Here is a 26,530-nt window from a genome sequence, read left to right as displayed (position 1 = left end):
AGCGCACTCTATATAAGCCACCCTCCCCCGCTGGTGCAGGGGTTAGCAACTCATTGTATTCCATATTTCCACTCGACAACAAGCTCCCTGAGCACTGAGACGTAGGACTATTACCTCCACCGCAGAGGGGCATGAACTCATACAACCTCGCCGTAGCTAAGGCTCTGCCCATCCCGAAGTCACGACCCTGCTGCCCGGATCCCGCCGCCATCCTCACAACAGCCGTCCTTGCCGGATCCTATCGCCGTCCTTGACACCAGTCACTATCCTTGCCGGATCCCGTTGCCAGCGTTGGATCTCGCCGGATTCCGCCACTGCCGGCCCTCCCTGCTGCCAACTGCCGGCCCTCCCTGCCGATGCATGCGATTGCTGCCTGATACCCGTGCGGTTCTGCTCCCTGTTGATGCCTGTTGATTAAAAAAAGGAGAGATGTTTTTGATGGGTCCGCATGTCCCTTGTTGCCCGCTGACTCCCGACGGTGTTTTCTTCCCTACTTCCGTCTCGCATATGGGACGTTTCTCAGCGATTGATGTTCGTTCGTCTGTAACGGCGTCTTTCGCAGGCTGTGCTGGTAGCTCTTCTGCCACTCCTCCTGCGCGCTCCATATCTGATGATTGTCGCTCTACACCGACTTCTCTCGCTACTTTCACCGGTGCATGTCGCTCTTCCCCAACACCTCTCGTGACTTTCACCGGTGCATGTCGCTCTTCCCCAACACCTCTCGTGACTTTCACCGGTTGTACTAGTGCATATGACTCCATCTACCGCCGCTTCGCACACATGTCTTCCCTTGGCGCTTGGTGCTTGTCTACATACGGTCTCGTCTTCTCCACCGGCCTTTGCGAACGATACTGGTCATGCTACACCGCCACATTTAGCAGCTTCCACGGTGGTGGCCGCTTCTCTCCCGGTGCCCCCATGTTGCCTACTTTAGCTGTGTACTTCACCTAGGAGGAGATTGCGCGACTTTGCGCCCTGCTGCTTGCCTCCGACTCTATTGTCGGGTGCATCTACATCAACATCTTCAGTTGCGCCCCTGACTAAGCACGAGATTGTGCGATTTCGGTGCCTGCTAGCTCCATCTTCTGGCTCTTCATCAACAGGTTCTGCTGGTTCTGCTACGGACTCTTCTGGCATTGTGAGACCACCTTCTACACAAGCAGGTACATCTCCATGGATTCTTGATATTGGAGCATCTTTTCATATGACTCATGATTCATCCACTCTGTCATCTACTCGACCTCTCGATTCTCCTGTTCATGTTCTTACTGCTGTTGGTACCTCTCTCCTGGTTACTGGCCGAGGCACTCTTAGCACTTCATCTTTTCATGTTCCCGATGTTGCTCATGTTCCTCGGCTTACCATGCAGCTCATTTCTGGTGGTCAGATTGTTGACTCTGGTTGCAGGGTCATTCTTGACTTCGACTCATGTTTCGTTCTGGGCCATCACACTGGTGCTCTTCTTGGTACTGGCCCCCGGCACCGTGACTCCCAAGGTCTCTGGGAGCTTGACTAGCTTCACCTTCCATCCGCTACCACCGCAGGCAGTCTCTCAACCTCTGTTGCCTTGTCTACCAGTTATCTTCAGAAGTGGCATCATGGCCTTGGTCACTTATGTGGCTCTCGTCTCTCATCCTTAGTTCGACGTGGTCTTCTTGGATCCGTCTCTGGCGGTGTGTCTTTAGACTATCAGGGTTGCCGGCTTGGTAAACAGGTTCAATTACCTTATCCTCACAGCGAGACTGTGTCTCAGCCTCCTTTTGACCTTGTTCACTTTGATGTCTGGGGTCCAGCTCCCTTTGCCTCGAAGGGAGGCCATCGCTACTATATTATCTTTGTAGATGTTTTCTCTCGACACACATGGATATATTTCATGTCTACTCGTAGAGAGGTCTTATCTATCTATAAGCGTTTTGCTGACATGGTTCACAATTAGTTCTCTACGCCTATTCATGTGTTTCGTGTTGACTCTGCTGGAGAGTATATCTCCAAGATGTTGCATGGATTTCTTGCTGAGCAGGGTACTCTTGCTTAGTTCTTTTGTCCTGGTGCTCATGCTCAGAATGGCGTGGTTGAGCGTAAGCATCGTCACCGTCTTAAGACGGCTCGTGCGATGGTGATCGCCGCCTCTCTTCCGCCTCACTTTTGGGCTGAGGCTGTCTCCACTTCCACCTCTCTCATCAACCTTCAGCCGTCCACTGCTTTGCAGGGTGGCCTTCCCTTTGAGCGTCTCTTTGATCGTTCTCCATATTACTCGACGCTTCGTTTGTTTGGTTCTGTTTGCTATGTTCTTCCTGCCCCTCGTGTACGCACCAAACTATCCGCTTAGTCAATTGAGTATGTCTTCTTAGGTTATAGCGATGAGCATAAGGGCTATCGTTGTTGGGATCCTGTCAGTCGTCGGATGCATATTTCCAGGGATGTGACTTTTGACGAGTCTCGTCCCTTCTACCGCGTCCATCTTCCTCAGCCTTTGCAGTGGAGGATATATCTTTCCTCACTTTTCCTGACACACCTATCACTCCCATTGAGCCCTTGCCTGTCCGTCCTATTGCCCCTTGCTTCTCCCACTGTTGCCGATTCGATGCCATCATCTCCCATGGTTTCCTCACCTCACTTGTCACATGATTCCGCACCTTCATCCCCGGTGTGGTCTCCCTCACCCTCACCTATTCCGAAGATTCCTTCTCGTATTCTTCTGTCTTTTCCTTGGTATTATACTCGTCGTCCACGTGTAGTGGATGCGTCTACTGATGTGCCATCTTCCTCGTCTCAGCCTACTTATGGTTTGCGTCCTCGTCCGCTTCCGCCCGTTGACCGCCTTGGTTTTCCAAGCGCTGGTGCTGTCGTTCTTGAGCCGACGTCAAGCTGTTGTTCATCCCGAATGGTAGTTTGCGATGGCCGAGGAGCTTGCAGCTCTTGAACGCATCGACACGTGGGGATCTTGTTTCTCTTCCTCCTGATGTTCGTTCCATCACTTGTAAGTGGGTCTACAAGGTTAAGACTCACTCTGATGGTTCTCTTGAGCGTTACAAAGCTCGTCTTGTGGTTCGTGGCTTTCAGCAGGAGCATGGTCGTGATTATGATGAGACTTTTGCTCCTGTGGCCCATATGACCATTGTTCGTACACTTCTTGCCGTGGCATTTGTTCACCACTCGTCTGTGTCTCAGCTTGATGTTAAGAATATCTTTCTTAATGGTGATCTGCGTGAGGAGGTTTACATGCAGCCCCCACCTGGGTATTTTGTTCCTGATGGCATGGTCTGCCGTCTGCGTCGCTCTCTGTATGTCTTTAAGCAAGCCCTTCGCGCCTGGTTTGAGCGTTTTGCCTTCGTGGTTATTGCCGCTGGTTTTTCAGCGAGTGCTCATGATCCAGCGTTGTTTGTCCACCTTTCTGCTCGTGGTCGGACTCTTCTTCTATACGTTAATGCCATGATTATCACTAGTGACGACCCCGGGTATATTGCCTTCGTGAAGGCTCGTCTTAGTGAGCAGTTTCTTATGTTTGATCTTGGCCCTCTTTGCTACTTTCTTGGGATTGAGGTGTCTTCTACCTCTGATGGCTTTATATTTCCCAGGAAAAGTATATCCAGGATCTTCTTGTTCGTGTTGCTCTTACTGATGAGCGCACTCTTGAGACTCCCATGGAGCTCAATGTTCACCTCCATGATACTGATGGTGACCCCTTTGCCTGATCCGACGCATTATTGTCATCTTGTTGGGAGTCTTGTCTATTTGGCTGTGACTTGTCCGGATATCTCCTATCCGGTCCATATTCCGAGTGAGTTTGTCTCCGCTCCCACTATAGTCACCTCCTTCGTTTTCTTCGATATCTTTGGGGTACGATCTCTCGCCGCTTGTTCTTTCCTCGCTCTAGTTCATTACAACTTCAGGCCTATTTGGATGCTACGTGGGCTAGTGATCCCTCGGATCGCCGTTCACTTTCTGCTTAGTGTGTTTTTCTTAGTGGTTCTCTCATTGCCTGGAAGACGAAGAAGCAGACTGCAGTTTCTCGTTCGAGTGCAGAGGCTGAGTTGCGAGCTATGGCTCTGTTGACGGCAGAGTGACTTGGTTACGGTGGTTACTTTAGGACTTTGACGTTTCCGTTACTACACCTACTCTGCTATCGTATGACAGTACATGTGCTATTAGCATTGTGCGCGACCCTGTGAAGCATGAGCTCACCAAGCATATTGGTGTTGATGCTTTCTATGTGCGCGTTGGTGTGCAGGATCAGGTTATTGCTCTTCGAGATGTGCCTTCCGAGTTACAGTTGGCGGATTTCTTTACGAAGGCCCAGACTATGATGGATAAGTCTATGTACTAGGGTCTTTGTGGGGCTGCAACACATGGTCCTTTGTGGGGCTGCAGCACATGGTCCTTGTGGCTGTTAGGATAGAATCCTTGAACATCAAGGACTGGCAGTTAGGATAGCATCTTAGACTAGCATCTTAGCAGCATCTTAGACTAGCATCTTAGCATATGCTTGGCTGGCTAGCAGCCTATAAATATGTATCCCCAACCCCTCAGGTTGGCATGGCATTGTGTGAGAAGTAAACCAACGAAAATTGTCCCAACTCTCTAATGTCATCCACAACTATCAATGCTCAGGCTGAAAGGTCTAACAAGTGGTATCAGAGCCTCGTTATCTTGTACCCTGAGCATTTCCTGCTCACCTCTCTCACCGGGAGCTGAGCAGCCTAAGCCGGTAGCAGCAGCTGCTCCGACTGCCCCTGGTTACCTCCCTCCCTCCGGACTGTCGAGCAGCAGCTCGTCAGCAACAACCTCCTCTTCACGCAACAGCCCCCCTGCAGCGGGCCATGTCTGCAGGTCGCTCTCAGCACACGGCTACCTCGAGCATACGGCGCCGGCAGGAGGCCGGGCGCGCCGTGGCAGAGGAGCGTGAGCGAGCAGCTGTAGCAGCAGCTGCTGCGGCAGCAAGGGTGTTGAGGCTGGCTGCAGCGGAGCTGGCAACAGCCAGAGCTGAGGTAGAAGCAGCCAGGGCGGAGGTAGAAGCAGCAGCAGCAGCGGAGGCAACACGTGAGGGTACGGCAGATGCCAAGGCACTCCGCGTCGGCTCCGGCAGCTCCAACGGCTCCGCGCCTGTGGACGACGGCGCCGACGCAGACCGCGCCAAAGTGGCGCAAAAGCGGACGGCGCAGTGGGCAGCCGAGCACGCCCGCGCTCCAGGTGGAGGTGCGCACGGCGACGGCGGCTACAACGACCAGGACCGCGGCCTCTACGAGGTCCGGACTGTGGTCAGGGATGTTGGTTCCAGTGTTGGGTGGCCTACCCTCACTAAAACCAACTACGTCGAGTGGGCCGCGATCATGAAGATCAGGCTCCAGGTGCGGCGGCTGTGGGAGGCAGTCCAGGACAACAACGTCGACCACCAAGAGGATCGACTGGTGCTGGACGCCCTCATCGCCTCAGTCCCGCCCGAGATGCAGTTCTTGCTTTCCAACAAGCGGACTGCCAAGGAGGCTTGGGACACCATCGCCGCGGCACGCATCGGCAGCGACCGTGCTCGCAAGTCCACACTGCAGGCACTTCGTAAGGAGTGGGAGAGCCTGGCCTTCAAGCCAGGTGAGGACGTTGATGACTTTGCTCTCCGTCTCAACACTCTGCTGCAGAAGATGGTGAAGTTCGGCGATGCCACCTACACCGAGGAGAGAGCTGTCGAGAAGCTTTTCCGGTGCATTCCCGAGAAGTACAAGCAGATGGCTCGCTCGATCGAGTCTTTGCTGGACCTCTCCACGATGACGATCGAGGAGGCGATATGTCGCCTCAAGGTCGTCGACACCGACGAGCCACAACCTCCCTCGGGGCCCATCACCACCGGCGGGAAGCTGCTCCTAACTCGGGAGCAGTGGGATGCCAGCCTTGGTGACAGGAAGAAGGGGGAGCCTTCTTCCACGACGGGCGACCGCAAGCGCGGCAAGCAGCGCAAGGCGCGAAGAGGCCCCCCGGGCAAGGCACAAGGACGTGTCGAAGGTGACGCCCGCGGAGGCGCCAAGAACGGCGCCGCTGGCAAGCCCAAGCCGGCACAGGACAACAGTTGCCACAACTGTGTCCGGCTTGGCCATTGGGCCAATGAGTGTCGACAACCACGACAGGGCCAGGCTCACGTCGCACAGGCGGAGGAGGAGGAGACGGCTCTGTTCATGGCGCATGCAAGCATCGAGCTACCTTCAGCGACACCAGTCGCAAAGGCTCTCCTCCACCTCGACGAGCCAAAAGCACACGCTCTTCTCGGCGATGGCTCTGGGAAGGACAAGACTGCGGGGTGGTGCCTCGATACCGGCGCCACCCACCACATGACCGGTCGAAGGGAATTCTTCGCCGAGCTCGACTCCGACGCGCGAGGCTACGCCAAGTTTGGGGATGCCTCAGCTGTGGAAATTAAGGGCGTCCGCTCCGTCATCTTCACCACCAAGACGGGAGAGCACCGGCTGCTCACCGGTGTCTACTACATCCCAGCGCTAAGGAACTCCATTATCAGCTTGGGACAGCTGGATGAGAACGACCCACGCGTGCTGATTGAGCATGGGGTCCTACGCATCTGGGTCGCCAGCGTCGCCTTCTCGCCAAGGTACCCAGAGGTGAAAATCGACTCTACGTCCTTGATGTGTAGGTGGCACAACCGGTCTGTCTCGCTGTCCGTCGGGACGACGAGGCGTGGCAATGGCATGAGCGCTTTGGGCACCTTCATTTTGAGGCCCTGAAGCGTGTAAGTGCCAAGGAGATGGTGCGAGGCCTGCCATGCCTCAACCATGTGGAGTAGTTCTGCGACATCTGTGTGCTGACGACTCCCCTTTCCCCAGCAGGCGAGTTTTCGGGCCAAGGAGAGGCTGGAGCTCGTGCACGGAGATCTGTGCGGCCCGGTGACGCCAGCCACACCAGGAGGTCGACGCTACTTCCTGCTGCTCGTCGACGACCTCTCTCGCTACATGTGGGTGATGGTCCTCGGCAATGAGTGAGAGGCGGCGGACGCCATCAGGCGCGCGCAGGTTGCTGTAGAGGCGGAGAGCGGCCGCAAACTGCGCGTGTTGCGCACTGACAACGGCGGAGAATTCACGGCGGCTGAATTCGCGTCGTACTGCGCTGATGAGGGCATCCAGCGCCACTACTCCGCGCCGTACAGCCCGCAGCAAAACGGCGTCGTCGAGCGGCGCAACCAGACGGTTGTGGGGATGGCTAGGGCTCTCCTCAAGCAGAGAGGGATGCCGGCTGTTTTCTGGGGAGAGGCGGTGCTAACGGCCATCTACATCCTCAACCGCTCGCCTACTAAGGCACTCGACGGCAGGACGCCGTACGAGGCTTGGCATGGGCGGAAGCCGGCGGTCTCCCACTTGCGGGTCTTTGGCTGCCTTGCGTTCGCCAAAGAGCTCGGCCACATCGGCAAGCTCGACGACAGGAGTACTCCGGGAGTCTTCATCGGCTATGCGGAGGGCTCAAAGGCCTACCGCATCCTCGACCCAAAGACACAGCGTGTGCGCACGACGCGAGACGTCGTGTTCAACGAAGGGCGAGGGTGGAAATGGGACAAGGCAGTGGACGACGGCTCGACGCCGACGTATGACGACTTCATTGTCGAGTACGTCCACTTCAAGGAAGCTGGGGGAGCAAGCAGCTCCTCTTCGCCGAGCACGTCTACCCCAACCCCCGAAACTACATCGACTCCGGTGTCTGCTACGCCGACGGCACCACAACCAGCGACACCGCATACTCCAGCCCGGCAGTCATCACTCCGGGCTCGTCTTCATCAGCACCAGCTCACGCAGAGCACAACCCGATGAAGTTCGCTTCCCCGCTCACTCATGACGAGGAGCGCATCGACGCGTATCATGGCGGCGAACCGCTGCGGTATCGTACGATGGATAATCTACTCGGCGACCAGCCGGTGCCGGGGCTGGTGCCATGCGACCTGGAGGCGCAGCTACAACTCGCGTGTGAGGACGGCGAACCTTGGTCCTTTGCATAGGCCGAGAGAGACGCGGCATGGCGCGCCGCGATGCAGTTGGATATGGATGCGGTCGAGCAGAACCGCACCTGGGAGCTCGCTGACCTCCCTCGTGGTCACCGCGCAATCAACCTTAAGTGGGTGTTGAAGCTAAAGAGGGATGGAGCCAGCGCCATCATCAAGCACAAGGCTCGCTTGGTGGCCCGAGGCTTCTTGCAGCAGGAAGGAGTCGACTTCGACGACGCTTTCGCTCCCGTGGCACGAATGGAGTCCGTGCGACTTCTCCTTGCGCTAGCTGCCCAGGAGGGCTGGCGTGTCCATCACATGGATGTCAAGTCGGCATTCCTCAACGGCGACTTGAAGGAGGAAGTCTACGTGCATCAGCCACCGGGATTTGCGATCCCCGGCCAGGAGGGCAAGGTACTCCGTCTGCGTAAGGCTCTCTACAGCCTACGGCAGGCACCTAGGGCGTGGAACGGCAGGCTGGACTCCACGCTAAAGAAGATGGGCTTCGAGCAAAGCCCGCATGAGGCGACCGTCTACCGACGGGGCAGTGGAGGAAATGCCCTGCTGGTGGGCGTCTATGTTGACGACTTGGTGATCACCGGCATCAAAGATGCAGAGGTGGCAGCGTTCAAGGAAGACATGAAGGACACCTTCCAGATGAGTGATCTAGGGCTCCTCTCCTTCTATCTAGGGATCGAGGTGCACCAGGATCACTCCGGGATCGCGCTTCGACAGTCCGCTTACGCCAACCGCATCGTTGAGCTAGCTGGGCTCACCGACTGCCACCCAGCTCTCACTCCGATGGAGAGGCTGAAACTGAGCCGCGACAGCACGACGGAGGAAGTGGACGCTACGCAGTACCGACGCCTTGTGGGGAGCCTTCGCCACCTCGCCCACACACGGCCGTACTTGGCATTCTCCGTCGGCTATGTCAGTCGGTTCATGCAGCGGCCGACGTCGGAGCACCAGTAGGCAGTGAAGAGGATCGTCCGCTACGTGGCAGGGACCCTCAACCACGGCCTCCACTACCCTAGGTGTCCGGGGGCGGCACACTTCGTCGGGTACATCGACAGCGACCACGCCGGCGACATCGACACCAGCAAGAGCACAAGCGGGATCCTCTTCTTCCTCGGCAAGTGTCTCGTGAGCTGGCAATCGGTCAAGCAGCAGGTGGTGGCCCTGTCCAGTTGTGAGGCCGAGTACATAGCGGCCTCCACCGCCTGCACTCAGGCGCTCTGGCTCGCTCGACTGCTTGGTGATCTCCTCGTCCGAGACACCAGAACGGTGCAGCTCCTAGTGGACAGCAAGTCCGCCCTGGCCCTAGCAAAGAACCCCGTTTTTCACGAAAGGAGCAAGCACATCCGACTGAGGTATCACTTCATCCGCAGCTGTTTGGAAGAAGGGAGCATCGAGGCGAGCTGCATCAACACCACGGACCAGCTCGCAGACCTGCTCACCAAGCCTCTTGGGAGGATCAAGTTCCTCGAACTCTGCTCCAGGATCGGGATGATTCGACTCTCCCACAAGACGACGTACAAGACTTAGGGGGAGAATGATGGATAAGTCTATGTACTAGGGTCTTTGCGGGGCTGCAGCACATGGTCCTTTGTGGGGCTGCAACACATGGTCCTTGTGGCTGTTAGGATAGAATCCTTGACCATCAAGGACTGGCAGTTAGGATAGCATCTTAGACTAGCATCTTAGCAGCATCTTAGACTAGCATCTTAGACTAGCATCTTAGCATATGCTTGACTGGCTAGCAGCCTATAAATATGTATCCCCAACCCCTCAGGTTGGCATGACATTGTGTGAGAAGTAAACCAACGAAAATTGTCCCAACTCTCCTAGTGTCATCCACAACTATCAATGCTCAGGCTGAAAGGTCTAACAGACTAGAGCACAACATGGCTTCTATCTCTTCAAACTCAGTATTGTTTATCCACCATGAGTTTGATGGGGGATGTTAGAGTTATATTCTAGCTTGTATATTATCCCTGTTGTATGAGGGGTTTCCTGCATATTTACCACCTGTACATGTATATATATTGGCCATTGGCCCTCAGGGAATACAAGTTGCATATTTCCTAAAACATAACATCTCTTACTCACTGAACAAACAACTCTTCCTCAAGCTGAAACGAGGGAAAACGAGCAATGAGCTCATCCAATGCCTCCCATGTTGCATCATCTTCCGAAGCCCCAACCCACTGCACAAGGAAATGCTTCACTCGGTGGCGAAGGCTGGACCGAAGAACCTTCATTGGTGTAGGCACCACACCACCATCCTCAATGGCGGGGAGTATAGCAAGAGTGTCCGATGGCTCATTATGAAACATTTTGAGGAGACTGATATGGAACAAATCATGGAGCCGAGTACCATGAGGCAACACGCGTCTATGTGCAACAGACCCAATGAGTTCTGTAACTTGGAAAGGCCCATAGAAGCGAAATACAACTTGCCATGCTTGTGGCTTGGTATGCAGCCACACCATAGTGAAGGCAAAGCCACACCCAATCTCCGACGTTAAATGATCCGTTGACGGTGCTTGCCATCATAATAATGCTTTACCTTGTGTTGCACTTGATGGACACACTCACCAACTTCACAAACGAAGATTGCACGATCCTGAAGGGACGTCTCCATGGCTGACATCCTGGCATCGCCCGAAACATAGTTGCAAAGAGGTGGTGATGGCTGACCAGAAAGAACCTCCAATGGAGTGGCTTGAAGAGCGGAGTGGTATGATGCATTTTACAAGTTCTCTGCTAGGGCAACCATTCAATCTAGAGCCCGCCGGGGGCAATCCACTTTAGTCTGCCCATCAGACAGGGGTTGAAATGCCGAGCTCGTGTGAAATTGAATGCCAAGAAACTTGAATAATTCGCGCCAAAAATTGTTGGGAAGATAGGATCGTGATGCCTGACGATGCGATCGGAACTCCATGGAGGCGTATAGTGCCATCAAAAAACGTCTTTGCCATACATGCAATTGTGTATGGGTGGGACAATGGAATGAAGTGCACATATTTGGAGAAGTGATCAACGATAGAAAGCATCACAAACTTTCCATGCACCCTTGGCAGGGCCTCAATGAAATCCATGGAGCACTTCGCACAGACGTTGGGAACCGTAAGTAACTTGGCAGGCAAGAGTGTCTCTGTCTTGTTGCGCTGGCAGGCCACACAACCACGTATGAAGTCCGAAACCCATTGGCTCTCGCCGGGGACATGGAAATCAGCTCGGAGTTCATGCAACACGTTTTGGACCCCCTCGCGAGCGGCATGAGCATGCTACAAAATCATTGGTAAAGATGGGAAGGTGGGTAACACATGCTCCCGACACCCGTGGAGAATCAAGTTATTGACACAGCTCTAGAGGTGCGCAATCATTGGTACGAATACCGTCAAAAATGGAGGTCAACTCCGGAGAAGCATTGATCTCGCGCCGTAGGTCATCGAAGGTGGTGAAGAGTGTCAGTGAGAGAGCACAAAGCAGAGGTGCATCATGATAGGAGATGGCGTCAGCGTTGCACCTGCACCAAGCAATAATTAGAACACACACAAACTAGTAAGTAAAGAGTTGATTCCATTATTAGGAATCCAGTTATTAGGTCAACACTGTAGGTGGTATGGGTGGAACTCGGCTATGAAGTTGAACCCGACTGTGTTTGGCTGAGCTGCAGATTCTACAAAAGCTGTTGTGGAAAAGCTGGAAGCTGAAAAGTTGTGATACCCCAGGTTTGAAATTTACACTAGGAAAAAGTTACAGATTCTCAAAAGCTGCTTTGAACATTTACCCCTTTGGTTATCTTTTAGCTTTTCAAAGGAGAGGTTGGTAAAAAAAGCTGAACCAAACACAGCCTTAACTTGCTCACCCATTGTTACTGAGGGGTTGCCAATAGCCGCTGGTCATGGTGAAACTTTAGACTATAATGAGTGGTGCGTGTAGTGAAGGCATGCCATCGAAGATATGATCCCTAGTGATGTACAACTTGAACTAGTCTGATGAGTTCCCGCTCGTAGGCAGCGAGCTTGGCATGGCGAGGGGCGATGGGCCATCTGAAGAAGGCCAAGAGCACATGCCTTGTGAAGAATGGCGTCGGACCCAATCCCGAAGGATCACGCGATCTTGGAGGAAGGTCTCCATGGCTGCCATCCCGGCATCGCCGGGAACATAGTTGCGAAGGCGTGGTAGTGGCCGACTAGAAACAACCTCCAATGGATTGGTACAAAGATCGGAGTGGTGGGATATGTTGTACCAGTTCCCAGCCGAGGGCAACCATTCAATCCAGCACCCGTCGGGGGCGATCGACTTCAGTCTGCCAATCAGCCGGGGGTGAAACGCTGAGCTTATTTGAAATTGAACACCGAACAACTTGAATAATTTGCGCCAAAATTTGTGTGGAAGATAGGATAGCGATCACCGACGATGCGTTTGGAACTCCATGGAGGCTTAGAGTGCCCTCAAAACCGCCTTTGCCATTCGTGCATGGGTGGGACAATGGGATGAAATGCGCATATTTGGAGAAGTGATCAACGATAGAGAGCGCCAGGCTTTCCATGCATCCCTGGAAGGGCCTCGATGAAATCCATGGAGATATCACTTCACATGGACGTTGGAATCGGTAAATAACCACGTGCCAAGTCCTAGACCAATTGGTGGTCACGAGGGACATGGAAATCAGTTCGGAGTCAATATAACGTGTTTTGAATGCCCTCGTGAGCGGCATGAGCGTGTTGCAAAATCATTGGTACAGATGGAGAGGTGGGTAGCACATGCTCCCGACTGCCATGGAGAATCAAGTTGTCGACACAACTCCAGAGGCGACCGCTATCATCGACATAAACACCGTCACAAATGGAGGTCAACTCAAGAGAAGTATTGATCTCGCGCCATAGGTCATCGAAGATGGTGAAGAGTGTCACTAAGAGAGCACAAAGCGTAGCTGCTGCATCAACATCATGACAGGAAAGGGCGGTGGCGATGCAACTGCACCAATCAATAATTAAAAGGTACACAAAGTGGTAAGTAAAGAGTTAATTCCATTATTAGGAATCCAATTATTAGGTTGACGTTGAGGCGGTATGAGTGAAACTATGTTGTGAAGTCAAACCCAAGCAACCTACTCACCCATTATTGTTGAGGGATTGTTGATAGCCGCTGGTCAAGGAGAACCTTTAGATATGGTGGTTGGTGCGTGCAGTGAAGGCACGACACCAATGGTACGATTGGTAGTGATGTACAACTTGAACTAGTCTGGTGAGTTCCTGCTCATAGGCAGCGAGATTGGCATGGTGGGGAGCATGGGCCATCTGAAGAAGGCCAAAGGCCCACACCTTGCTGGAGAACGGCGTTAGAGCCAGTGCTGGTGCCATCACACTCAAGAATGGAGTGGTTGTCGAAGTTTGGCATCTGGTGCCCCGAGCCTTGACCGAGGGCATGCTTGAGCGCCTAGAAGACATCCTCGGCTTCTATGCACCACAGAAACCCCTCGCTGAGTACGTGCATGAAAGTGGGCATGTTGAAGTCCTTGGCAAACTTGCGATAGTAGCCGGCCAGCCCAAGAAGCCACATAAGGCCCTGACCGAACGAGGAGTAGGCTAGTCTAGATGCAAACCTTATCCTTATCCATGGCCACCCCATCAACGTCGATGACATGACCGAGGTAGTGACGAGGATATGACATGCTGGTCCAGGAGCAAACAAGGCACTCACCTCCCACGGGAACTTGGGACGCGACCCACCACTCGAGCCGAAGTGTCAGGCCCGGGAGGCATATATTTACAAGAAGTGGCATTGGGAATGTGCCCAGGGGCTCGAATGGACTGAGGGCGTGAGCTCATCATCAATCTGGCTCGAGCCATGTAACCCTAGCTCGAACACATATATAAGGCGAGCTACGGACCTTCACGGCGGCGGGGGGAGATCATCTTAGTGATAGGGTTTCCACCTACCCCCCCGTCTTTGCTGTCAGTCCGAGAGCTTGTAAACTAAGAAGCAGAGCACTTGAGCAATACAACCACCAAAGGTAGGAGTAGGGTCTTACCTCCTCTCAGAGGGCCCGAACCTGGGTAAGACCCTACTCCTACCTTTGATGGTTGTATTGCTCGACCGCAAGTCAAGCTTCGTGAAGAACATGATGACGGGAATGCGAAACATGTTCCTCACGGTATGGTTGTTCACTATCCAGTATTCGATACATAGGCGCCATGAGACATCCAGACGAGGATGACAGGCGGAGAGAAGGCCAAATTGCTTGGGAGAATGATGCCTTGGGCCAACATCTCAGTGGACTGGCTCGAGCTTGTCCTTCTGAAGTTGCCTGTAGCTGTATGGCTGAATGGCAACGAGCACGGTGTCGAGTAGAAGCCGAATGCGGTGGTCGTGAGAGTGCACTGGAGGCAACATGGTCGGAGTGGCGAAGGGGTCCACAAACTTGTCGAGCATGTCACCCAATGGGCTAGAGTCCTCGCTTGTGATCGTGCGGACATGAGGCTGGGACGGAGGGTAAACAAGGGGTTGATGATGGGGCGGTGGAGGGCCAGTTTGCTCTGGGGAGAACTAGGAGGTCGGAAAGTGGGGTAGTGACAGCGGTGTGGGAGTGGGAAGGTGCAAATTAGATCCTGCACTCACGAGGGTGGGGGTGGGGATGGTAGTGGCTAGTGCGGTGGAGGCATGGGCCGACGTGGAGGCATGGGCCAACGTGGAGGCTGCAACGGAGGAGCCGTTGGCTGCCGGTTGAAACACCATGCGGGGGTGTGTAGAGCTGAGTGCCCATGCTGAGGGTCGACCAAGGTGGGAGGTGGTGGAGCGCTGGGGCGCTGCTCCAGGGTATCGAGGCGCAGGACGAGGCCCTTCATGAAGGCTTGATCGGTGGTCCGTTGCGCCACCTCCTCCTTTTGCTGGGTCGCTAACTCCTTGAGCATGAGGTTAATATTGCTGCCGTCAACTTTGTCATTGTCCGCCATCGTAGATGGAACAAACTCTAATTACTCTAGGCCTAATAGATAGTAATACTCTGAGTTTTGATGCTATATTGATCGTGGGAGAAGCTCAATATATAGGAAGAATAGCGTGGCTGACAAGCTGACTCAAAGGAAATACAATCTGGACTCTGCACCTAATACTAATTTGAACCTAATAAATAACTTGTAGCAGTAAAGAATTCTAGCCACTTTGGGCTGGAGCAGGGGTGGTGCGGCTAGGGCTGAGGCCCTCCAACCATACGTGGTTCCCCACATAACAGGAGAAGATTTGGTTGTTTTGTAAGCTTGCTATAAGGACTTTAATCGTGTACTTTGGAGGCTATGAATGCCTCTCTAAGATAGCAGGGATAGCCCTTTTTTTTTTTTTTTTTGAAGAAAACGCAAAGAGCCTTGGGTTTCTTTGTATTGAAAAGAAGGGGAATTACAGCCTCCTAAGAGGCGATTAGAGCAAGGTTACTAGGGGTTTAGTGGACATCCCAGGATGGGGGCAAGACTACCCTAAGCCCTTTGTCCCTGGCTCTAGCCCAACACCTCATCTCATCTTTGATCCTATCCGAGAGCTCGGCGAGCGACGGAGTAATATGATCGAATACACACACATTTCTATGTTTCCAGATCATCCAGGGCACCAGTAGCGTGGCAGACCTCAGCGCCTTGCGGAGCGATGGTGGTGTGGCATCCCTCGCCCTCATCCACCAGTCCTGGATGGAGGCATCATGCTCCGGCGTGGGGGCCGGTAGGCGCAGCCAGGAAAGGGCCTCGTGCCAGGTTTGCCGCGTGAAGGGGCAGGTGAGTAGCAGGTGTCGGATGGTCTCCGACTCTTGGTCGCAAAGCAGGCAGCGAGTGTGATGGGGGAGGCCTCGGCGAGCGAGTCTGTCCGCGGTCCAGCATCGGTCCAGGTTCGCAAGCCAGTGAAAGAACTTGACCTTCGGCGGGGCCCATCCCTTCTAGATGAGCTGCCAAGAATGGCATGTCAAAGATCCGTGGAAGGTAGCCTGGTAGCAGGACCTCGCCGAGTAGACACCGTTGGCCGTCCATTTCCAGACGAGCTTGTCCGGCTCAGCGAACAGTATAGTGTGCGCCACAAGCTGCCATGTCGTCAGGTATTGGCCGATCTCTTGCAGCCCCACTGTACCGCGAATGTCTCGTGCCCAGGCATTGTCGGCGATGCCTTCCACCACCGTCCGCGCTCTTCTCCTGTTCTTGGGAATGCAAAGGTAAAGCAGGGGTGCTAGCTCGCGAATAGACTGCCCCTGCAGCCAGCGGTCTTTCCAGAACAGCGCCTTGTGACCATCGCCTACCACCATGAAGGTGGAGGCGTAGAAAAGACCCATGCTCATAACCTGAACATATAGTTGGTTTTAACATAAGAGTGATAAACATAACAATATTACATTGTTTTAGTCTTCTATTTGTTGGACAAGATGCCTGTTGGAGATCATCTACACCTTTTTGTTGTTAAATAAAAGCAAAGCTGTAAGAGCTTATCCATAGAGATTGTTGATTAATTGAAATGTTCCATTCAAATAAATGTTTCGCAAGTCACTCCTAAATATGAAAATTTCTTTTGACCATATAGTACATACGCTTAATTGAGCAGCTCCCAAGGAACTAAAGAATCGAAGTCCATAGTTGAACCACCAGCTCAGGACCCAAATATCCTATAACTCATTTCAATAGTCCGAGATTGTAACTTGGACTGTTTTGGAGTTCAGGGTAGAAACAAAATTTTCTGAAAGTTTTTGGTTAAAAAAAGCTTTTCTTCATGATGCTACAGTTTCAAACTTTCATGAATCTCCCACCAAATGACAAAGGTCTTCAATGAAGATTTGTTATACTTTTTGTGAACTCCTTTTGGACCCTAGCTGGTTCCTGAACAATTATAGGTGGTTATCGGGTTGACCTAATTTCTCTTTTTTTTACGTCAAGTTTTCGTCCATTTTTGTATATTGTTGATCTCAAATATAGTTATGTTTTTATCTATCAAAGGTGTTAGAAGGAGTCTTAGTATTTGTCGAGGTCTCCTTACATGCATTCATATTGGTCTAGATTTCCTTACTAGTACTCCCAAGTCTGTTGTAATACATATATTCTCCTAGTGGGCTATTCAATACAGATAAGTTGTATCCATAATATGGTATCAAAGCCTATCTTAGGTTTTCATCATTATCCTCCCGAATGATTCTTGACATTGCAACTCGTCTCTTCCTAATCAGATTTTTCCGATGTCGTCCAATTGAGTTCCTCCCACTCTGGGCCTCCACCCCATTGCTTTTCCATCAAATTCGATCTTAGAGCTATTCCTTCCTGTTCTCCTAGAAATTGCTCACACTGAACAATTTTGATCTGCTCACAGCCAACGCAAGTGCAGGTTTTGTTTCGAATCGAAACTCTCAACCATATTGAAGCACCAGATCTCCAGCACTCATTGCACCTACTGCCCGAGCTCCGCCCTTAACCTACTGCTCTCTGGCCGCTGCCGCTGCCTCATATGGCACGTAACCGACTCTAGGCCACTGCCTTACCTCCTACTCCCCTTGTCCGGTTGTGCGCTTCAGGCTCTCACCCTTTGTGTGCCGCTTGAAACAGCGGAGACATCATTGCTATTAGAAGGGGGAGAGGGATTGGTGGAATCGATTGTTTTTTGCTTGAGCCTCGTGGCCATATATATAGGAGTATATGATCAACTTGGAGTACAAGACAAGCCAAAGTAATTCGTAGTCTATCTTTTGTTTCCTAACAAATCACGATACTCAACATCCCCCCACAATCACAACGGTAGCGACGCAAACGGTGAGACTAGAGAAGAATTCGAAGGTAAGCCGAGGGACATCTCCCCATAGTCATAACGGTCGATGCATCGCCGAAGTTGTGGCTGGAATGGAAACCGACGAGGTTGCTCAAGCAAGGCGGTAGCCGTTTGTGCCATTGTCGAGGTAGCCGAGAGCGTAGGGTGGTGTAGCCATGGTCGAGGTAGCCGTGCGAAGAACGCCATGGTCGATGTCAAGTCGGGGTAGCCCGTGTCGAGGAAGTCGCCGTGAAGCCGCGGGCACAAGGAGGTGCCGAGTTAGTCATAGGCGCAATGGTGTTGAGCCGGGAGGAAGATGTTGACGATGCGTCTCGCCGGGATTGCCAAGCTCCGGGACACATCATGGACAAAGACACGCATCGGTGTTGCCAGCATCTGGCATGCGTAGACGGACGAAGTCGATGTTGACGATGCGCTGCTCAAGGCTTGCCAGGCCTGGGAAGACATTGGGAACGAAGGCACGCGTGGTGTTGCCAGCACCGGGCATGCATAGACGGGGGACCTGTACAAGCTGTGCGCCATGTCGAGGAGTCCTAGAGGCCAGCAGAGAAAGAGACTCGACGATGATTGTGGCGCCAATCAGTGTGGGGCCGATGTCGCCAACGGTGGTCGGAGAAGACAAAGTGGTCGGGGAAGATGATGGCGACGGGTAGGTGCTGGACGAAGACGAAGGGGGTGGACGGGCGGCAGCGGCGACCGAAAAAGAGCCGTGGCGGTGCCCTGACGCCGTCGCCGACGCCTAGGTTAGGAGTGCAACGACGATGCTCGAAGTAGGCGTGGAGAACCCAACAGCGTGACGAAGACCGGCGCGGACGATGGCGTTCCCGAGCCAAGGGAGGCAGCGCGATGCATACCACATGGAGTTGACGCACGGAGATGGCATAGTGGACTGTGGGTCGCGGCGCTACGGCCCGAAGGGGCGACACAGGGAAGACCTCGAGGCGGCAACGTGGACCGCGTGTCGGGCGCTACAACCCGAAGGGGCGGTGTAGCGGTGGCTCGTGGGTCAGGGCAACCGCGGGGAGAACCAATGGCCAGAGGCAACGACCCAACGGGTGGCAACATGGACCGTGTGTCACCGCGTGACAACCCGAAGGGGCGACGCGAAGGCGCGACGGCTACGTGGGTAGCCGTCGGGAGGATCTCCGGGCAGGGTTGACCGCGTGCCGCAGCGCGACGGCCCGAAGGGGTGTCAGCGGGACCGGCGCGTGGGTTGGGGCGGCAACGCAGAAGTCTGAAGGGAGGAAGCGACGACATCCTGTGGCTCGATCGACGGTAGGCGCGTGCTCGGGGACGTGCTTGGTCAAGATAGGCGCGTGCTCGGGACGTGCTTGGCCAAGATGGGCGCATGCTCGGGGACCTCCCTCTGATACCATGTTAGAAGGGAGAGAGAGGGATTGGTGTAATTGATTGTTTTTTTATTGAGCCTCGTGGGATATATAGGAGTACATGATTAACTTGGAGTACGAGACAAGCAGAATAATTCCTAGTCTATCTCTTGTTTCCTAACTAATCATGATACTCAGCAATTGCTTCTTTGGCCGCGTGTTCAGTTAGGAACAAAAATAAAACAGGCACAATGTTGTCATCAGCTCTACCGACTTTGTCTTGCACATGCGTCTTCCCTTGGTTCTTCCGTGTCTGCTCCATTGCCTCTTGCGACGACTTCCGCAGGTGGTGGTGTCCGCTCTACATCGACTTGCAATTTTTGTCTTCCATCAGACCAGACAAAGGCACTATTACTTTTCCACTGGTTGTTCTCCACCGTCATTGCTCCTTGCTCGGCTCTCACCTACAGGGACTCCTCCACAACCTCCTCTGCAGACAAGATGGCCCTTGCATTTGCATGCCCACTTCTCTTGGTAGCTTGCTCCACGTGCCGGCTATGCCTTCTTGGCCTGCTTCTTGCTTGTCTTGCCCGCCTGTAGAGCTCTAGCTCGTGATTCCTTTGTTCCGTGTGTCGGGTTTGGAACTCCAAACCAGCTTACTAGTTTGGCTTCTGTCTCCTCCCACCACTATGACATGTCGACTTAATAGGAATGATAGACTACTCATATCAACATGGTGCACTTCCTTTTTTGAGAGCACGTCCGAAAGCAACCTCAAATTTAAGCGTGCTTGGCTTGGAGCAATTTGAGAATGGGTGACCAATTGGGAAGTTGATGCCGGGTGTGCACGGAGGACAAAGTGCGCATGAAAGACTAGGTGTTGGTTCGTGGGGCCATTCTAGATCCTAGGTGATAGCCAGGCGCAACGACCAGGTGGATGTACCGGTGGGCTTGGCCGGGGCGTTAGAACGACTGACCCCAAGCCAAGAGTTTCTTGAGGAGAGACTCTCACATTGTCTGGTGTGTGCTGGTTGTATTCTATACTAGATCTTTAATGGCGTGCATTGCTGCGCCTGTCTATTTTGACTTTTACAATTCTTAGGATGTGAAGTAATTTAAATTCAATGTTTGCAATGTTCTAAAGTATCATGCCTTCTAGCAACTTGTGCTTGTCTCCTTAATTTTTGGCTCTTACAATGAGTTTCGAATTACGATGGTTGATGGGTGCATGTTTTGTAATTGATCGTCTTTTGACTCCTGCCTCTCTCACAAAGGCTGGTGTCATGACATCTAAAAATATAAATAATGATGAAACCAATAGAAATACTTGGAAAATAAAAATAGGTCATACAAATACTAAAAAAATTGAACAACATATTATCTAAACAATCTCTATGTATTTCTAAGATTGTTGAAGCCCCACAAGAAAACTTACATTTATGTTGAACAGATAAGATTCTACAATCCCATCTTAAAGGAAGTACACCCGAGCATACATCTCTTGTCATCGTGTTTACAACAAATTGAGTATTTTGTTGACAAAACTGAAGCTCTGTCATTGCTTTTCTAATTTCACCGACACCGCCTTGTTCATGTGACACGCATCTGGAATTCACCTTGGTTTGGCCTCATTACCATGTTGTTGACGGAAGGACCAGTACCCCTAAAATGCATTTGGGCTTACTTGAGCTCCTTTATCTGGTCATACACACGATCTAGGTTGTTCGACAGTAGTCTTGTTGTTTCACAGCTTGTCAGGTTTAATCACAATTGCTGCGAGTTCGCTTGGCATCACATTGAGAAAAATATACGCTGATTATATAGTACCTAATGTATTAACTTTATGTATAATAGTACAATATTAATACCTGAAATTGCTCCACATTATCCAGAGAGATAATTCACATGAGTAAAATAAAAAATCTGGATGCTAATATATAATGCAAAAAAATAAATAAGATGTTGGCAGTATCCATTATATTGTACTTTGACACTTTGCTGACTCCTGTGTATATAGACATTGGTTCGCCTTTAGTCAATTAATATGTAGTAGAGGGGAAGAAAAATACAGTAAAAGAGCAAACGGCAAGTATTGAAAGGACATGGGAAATACTACTTAGAGGTCAGATGAAATATTTATGTGGCATGTACTTATGCTGGAACGAATTGGCTACTTAGTTGCTACCTTGGCATCCCTCTGAAAATAAATAGATGGTAGCACTCTGTACAGAGAATATTCCGTGTAGACAAAATTCACGGACATGAACTATATTGGCAATTATAATTTGGACGGCGATCAAGAATCATCGAATTCAATGTTGGACATGTGGATGGCATTCGAATATGTCGGTTGCTAAACTGAATCAAGAAGTCCACAAGCCCACAACACATAAAAAATTGCAAAATATGGCAAACAGTTTATACTATCTGCTTATTTGGATTGAACAAACTGGTGTGTGTAGAATGCAAAATAACATCCCTGAAAGTCATCACAAACAAACATAATGAAAGGAAAACAAGTCCGCGTTGTAATGATATTAATCCTGGAAACAGCAGAAGGACATTGTGTTAGATTTCGTAAAAGGGACTTCTGAAAAACAATGAAAGACTTAGCAAGTTCTCTTATCTGCAGGTATAAACATGATAGATGCATATCTCTAACTCCAGAAGGAATAACATAAAAGCATCTATTAAAATTCATAGGTTCCTATTAATATTTAAAAAAACTTATTATATGAAATGGAGAAACTATTGTCGCCTAAAATACAGAACTACCATCTGCCACCTTTGCGAACATATTTGAGTCAAATCATAATACAAAAGGAATGCCAGACTTCTCTTTATATCATAGTATAGTGCCTCCCAAATAATGTTTACTGTATCCTGGAAGGAGTACTTGTCCAATCAAACATCTACAATAGAACTGCTACAACCAATATTGTCAAACGATGGTCTCTAAGAAAGAAACAGTTCAATAGATTAGTGTGGAGAATTCTTGTACTTTACCACTCTCAGCTGATAGAAGTGGACCACTTCTTTTCCATCCTTGTGTCTTCCTTGCTGCAAATGTCCAATACTTCATCTCCCATTTCTATAACCATTTCATACCCAATTGTCTGAAAAATCACCACAACTTATCAAGCAGAGGAGGACCACTTCTCCAACGAACAGAATGAATAGCGCGACCTTGCAGCGCCCTTATGTCCATCAGGCCATGGGTAGCGGGATTATACCACACACCTAGGTAGTCAGGATGGTTAGATGGAATCCAAGATGACATAGAACCCACAAACCATGACTGCGGACGGCGGAGAACGATGATGGCGTGTCCCTGTAGATGATCAGAGCTGGAAATGAACATAGAGAAAAGAGGATGTGGGGCGAAAAATGATGCACAAGATTAGTGGGTGGCTCACCGGCAGCTGGTTCCAGGGACGACCGATTAACAGCGAACAGCGCACGGGGGCTCGAAGAGTGACAGGGGATGAAGCATATATATAGAGGTACTACTTATAATACCCTAAGGCAGCGGAAACGATGGGAACATCACCCGTCATGAATCTACGCAGAGAAAATGAAGAATGATTGCGCCCATTAAATTTCAGCGTAGCAGTTTCACTCGAACGAGCAGCCATGTCCTCGGTCTGAATTGCCTGCAGCGACTGGGTCCCTCCTCTCCCCTTCGTGCACTGATGGATCCATCCCCTCAATGGCGGATCCAGGATTTGAATTTTGGGTGTTCAAATTTTTTCCGCGACAGTATCCTATAGAAAATAACAAAAAGTGAAAATTATTTTCTACACAATCATAAAATATGTCATGGCCGAAACAAAATGGTTGTGTTGTTGAACGGAAGGTTTGATACCAATTTTATGAATGGACATGATGTTTTATGTTTATTGCACAAAGTGCACCACTTTATTTACATGTACTTAGTCTAGATCATATATAAAAATTTCCTGCCAAAAGTTTTGGGTGTACAGTTGTACACCCATAACCCCATGTGGATCCGCCCCTGCATCCCCTCCTCTCTCCCTCTCTCTCTAGCAGGGCTAGTCCGCATCGGCTTTCCAGATCCCATCTCTCCCGCGACGACCCGCTCTCTCGAAGCGATTGACGGATCCACTCCTCGTGCCGCTGAGTGATTTTTTTTCTTTTGGAGGAATAGCGATCGATCGGTGGTCTCTTAGGACGGACGGATCCCGGCCTTTCTACTTTATTGGGCTGGGTGTAAAGGCCCAGTTAACGAGAGAGCTTAGATTTTTCCTGTGGAGAAGCTGCTCTTTAGGACAGAAGATTTGACGACCCTAAATGACCCAATCACAACAATGGACGGCCAAAAACTGTGAGGTCGTGAGAGGGCAGGAATTTGGTTCAGTTTTACTGTCCTAAATGGCTTCTTTGGCCTCCTTTTGCATTGTTGTGGACCTACACTTGTTTTCTGACTGCTGAGCTTCTTTTGCCATGGTTTCTTGTGCAATGATCATTGAGACACGTTTCTTAGATCCCTTTTGGCTTGATTCAACATGTTTCCGAGACTAGTCAATGGAGAGTAACTTATACTAGTAACATACACGTTATCCTAGACTATGTTACTATCTCCATAGTGGGTAGGAACATATGTGTAGTGTCACGCACAGCTTCATTTCTTAGGTTATAGACTCATTTTGTCTTGGTATGTGTGATGTTACTCATAGAATGAGTAACTAGCTAAGTTACTCAATGTACCCCTCTCATTAACTCATTGTCACATAGGCAAATTTGCTGACTTGGACTCTATGTTACTTTTGAAGTTACCCCACTGTGGTCAGTCTGAAGACTCCATGCTACAATACGAGACGTGTATTTTGGATTTTCACTATTTTTTGTTTTAGGCCCCAATCTAATGTCCCCCACAACCATGAAATCCTCAACTCTCGACTTTGGCTTCCAGTTTGGGCAATGATCATTGAGACATGCTTCTTATATCCCTTTTGGCTTGATTCAACATGTTTTTGAAGACTTCATGCTACGACAACACTATGAGGACGTGTATTTTGGATTTTCACTATTTTTGTTTAGGCCCCAGTCTAATGTCCTCCACAATCATGAAATCCTCAACTCTCAACCTTAGTGTTATACTTCAAATGCAATGCTACTGTATAAGCTTTTGCATTTGAGGTGTGTGTTCCTACTGGTCTAGATTTCTTTGCTTTGTAAGTCCGTTGAATATATTCGCTCGTTGGTCTATGCAATATATACAAGTTGTATCCATAATAACAACAATAACATTTTGTCTTCCGTTTTCATGATGTAGTAGTGATAAGCATGCAATTTATATGTTTACAGCTACAGGGAAAGTAACTACAAAAGTTGACGTTTATGCATATGGTGTCATACTAATGGAGATGATTACTGGAAGGAAAGTACTTGACGACTCATTACCTGATGACGAAACACATCTTGTAACAATCTTCCGAAGAAATATGCTTGACAAAGAAAAGTTCAGAAAGTTTGTGGACCCTACACTAGAACTCGGTGCTGAAGCTTGGAAGAGCCTGCTGGAGGTAGCTGATCTTGCCCGGCATTGCACAGCACGAGAACAAAACCAGAGGCCCGACATGTGTCACTGTGTGAACCGACTTTCCAGTTTGCTCGATGAGTGGAAGCCTACAGAAGTTGACGATGATGACGAGTGCGAGACAAGTGAGATGCATCTCAACCAGCAACTTGAGAAATGGAGGTGTGATGATTTTACCATATCAGATTCAGATACATTCAGCACATTCAATATGTAAGGAAGTAAAACTGAAAGTTTGCAACCTACCCTATGATGTCATGTATAAACGGGGAAACACAGACTACCGCATCAAACGGGCTATCATTAGCTCTTGCAATCGCCGACTGCAGCGGAGGTCGACATTCCAGATGCTCTAATTAGCCCATTGAGCAGCAACTGAGAACCCGGTAGCTTGAATATCAGCGTGTCACCCTGCCTGCTTTGGTGAGCGCTAAAGCCAAGCATAGCTCTGAAGTTTGGTACTTTTACGAGTTGTTGATGTGTCTATAGCTTGTTCACTCTATATGGCGCGTAGTGTAGTAACATTGAACAGCCGATCCATTTGTTCTTGGATTGTCTAGAGAAGGAAAAGGGAAGAAAGATGAAGCAAGCTTGCATAAGTTTACGGCAGAGGCGTTTTCTAGGATGTAGAACAGTTGTTTTGTGAACTACCAAGCACGAGGAATCCTTTTTGCGTGCGAAAATGCAAAATGGAGGCCGAACAACATATAGGCCTTAATTTTTAAAAATACTCTTTTCACAGATTTTGTAAAAATTGCACATACCTAGAGGCAAAATGTACATGTGTATTAGTCTTCAAGATGAAATACATTAAAATGAGAGCTACACAAAGAAAAAGCCAATTATGTGCCTTTTTAGCACATGTAAGTTCATTATTATTTTTTGTGCAGCTTAGAATTCAAGGTATTTTTTATCATGAAATTTTATACACATAACATTACATCCTTTTATACATGTGTATTTTTCTCGGAGTTTTTTGAAACCGAAAAGTTCAAATTTTGAATTTTTTTCTAAATTAAGACCTTCATGGAGCTTGGCCTCCAAAACGCACTACTCTTGCATGGCATTTGTAATTGTGTGTACGCGGCTGAAATTTGTGTGCTTCCGTCATCCCGTGCAGTTTTTTTGCACCCTGCCCTCGCTGCCTTGGGTTTGATGAGTCGGTGGCTATCATATTGTTTGTTAGAGCACCCCCCCCCCCCCCCCAACAGCCCTCTCGGGGCGCCTTTTTTAGCGGCGGCGGTGCAAAATTGGTCCACTCGTGTTCTCAACTCTTCGTTTAGCGTCGGTTTGAGTCAAAATAACAGCCGGCGAAACCGAGCCGAACCCACCCCCCTAGAGGGCGCCTGGGAGCGCCGGTAGAAGCGAAAAGCCAGGCGGGCCCGCTCTGTCAGCGGCGGCCGAGCCATTCCCGTCGTTTTCTCCCCCTTCCTCCTCCCTCTCCCTTCATTTCCCCGCCCCCTCCCGCCATTCTTCTCCCCTCCTGCCATTCGACAGCCATGCCGCCAAAGAAGTACACCTTCCCTCGCCCCGCCAACGTTGTCGATTCCAGCCAGCCGAAGCAGAGGAAGTCGAGGAAGCCGATGCCTAGGCCGACGGGCGTTTCGGACGCCGAATGGGGGACGTATGTCCAGCGCCGGGAGGCGGTCACAACAGACTGGCGGAGGAGGCTCGATGCCAAGAAGACCAGGGACGCGACTGAGGCAGCGGCGGCCGTGGTTGATGAGGAAGAGGTGTCCCGTGCGGGGATGATGAATATGCGTGGCCGCAACCCACAGGCCGCATGTAGGGGTCGCCAGGGTGTTCCCTCGGCCACCATCTCGCCGACGATGCCGCCCTGGGGGTACGTGCCCTCGCCTGGCTACTACGATGGCGACG

At 50.7% G+C, this 26,530-nt stretch overlaps 1 protein-coding gene across 1 annotated transcript in view; it reads left to right on the top strand.

Moving 5' to 3' along the window:
• Positions 1–25,530, top strand: part of LOC123448595 (receptor protein kinase TMK1-like) — a 42,389-nt gene extending 16,859 nt beyond the window's left edge. The window contains exon 2 of the mRNA XM_045125545.1: positions 24,421–25,530. Within this exon, the coding sequence (XP_044981480.1) occupies positions 24,421–24,869 (449 nt within the window). The 3' untranslated portion in view covers positions 24,870–25,530. The remainder of the gene's footprint in view (positions 1–24,420) is intronic.
• The last annotated feature ends 1,000 nt before the right edge of the window (positions 25,531–26,530 follow it).

This window comes from Hordeum vulgare, chromosome 4H (genome assembly GCF_904849725.1).
Source record: "Hordeum vulgare subsp. vulgare chromosome 4H, MorexV3_pseudomolecules_assembly, whole genome shotgun sequence".
Taxonomy (NCBI): Eukaryota; Viridiplantae; Streptophyta; class Magnoliopsida; order Poales; family Poaceae; genus Hordeum; species Hordeum vulgare.
Note: the sequence above shows the minus strand (reverse complement) of the source record. Positions and strands in the feature narration are given on the sequence as shown.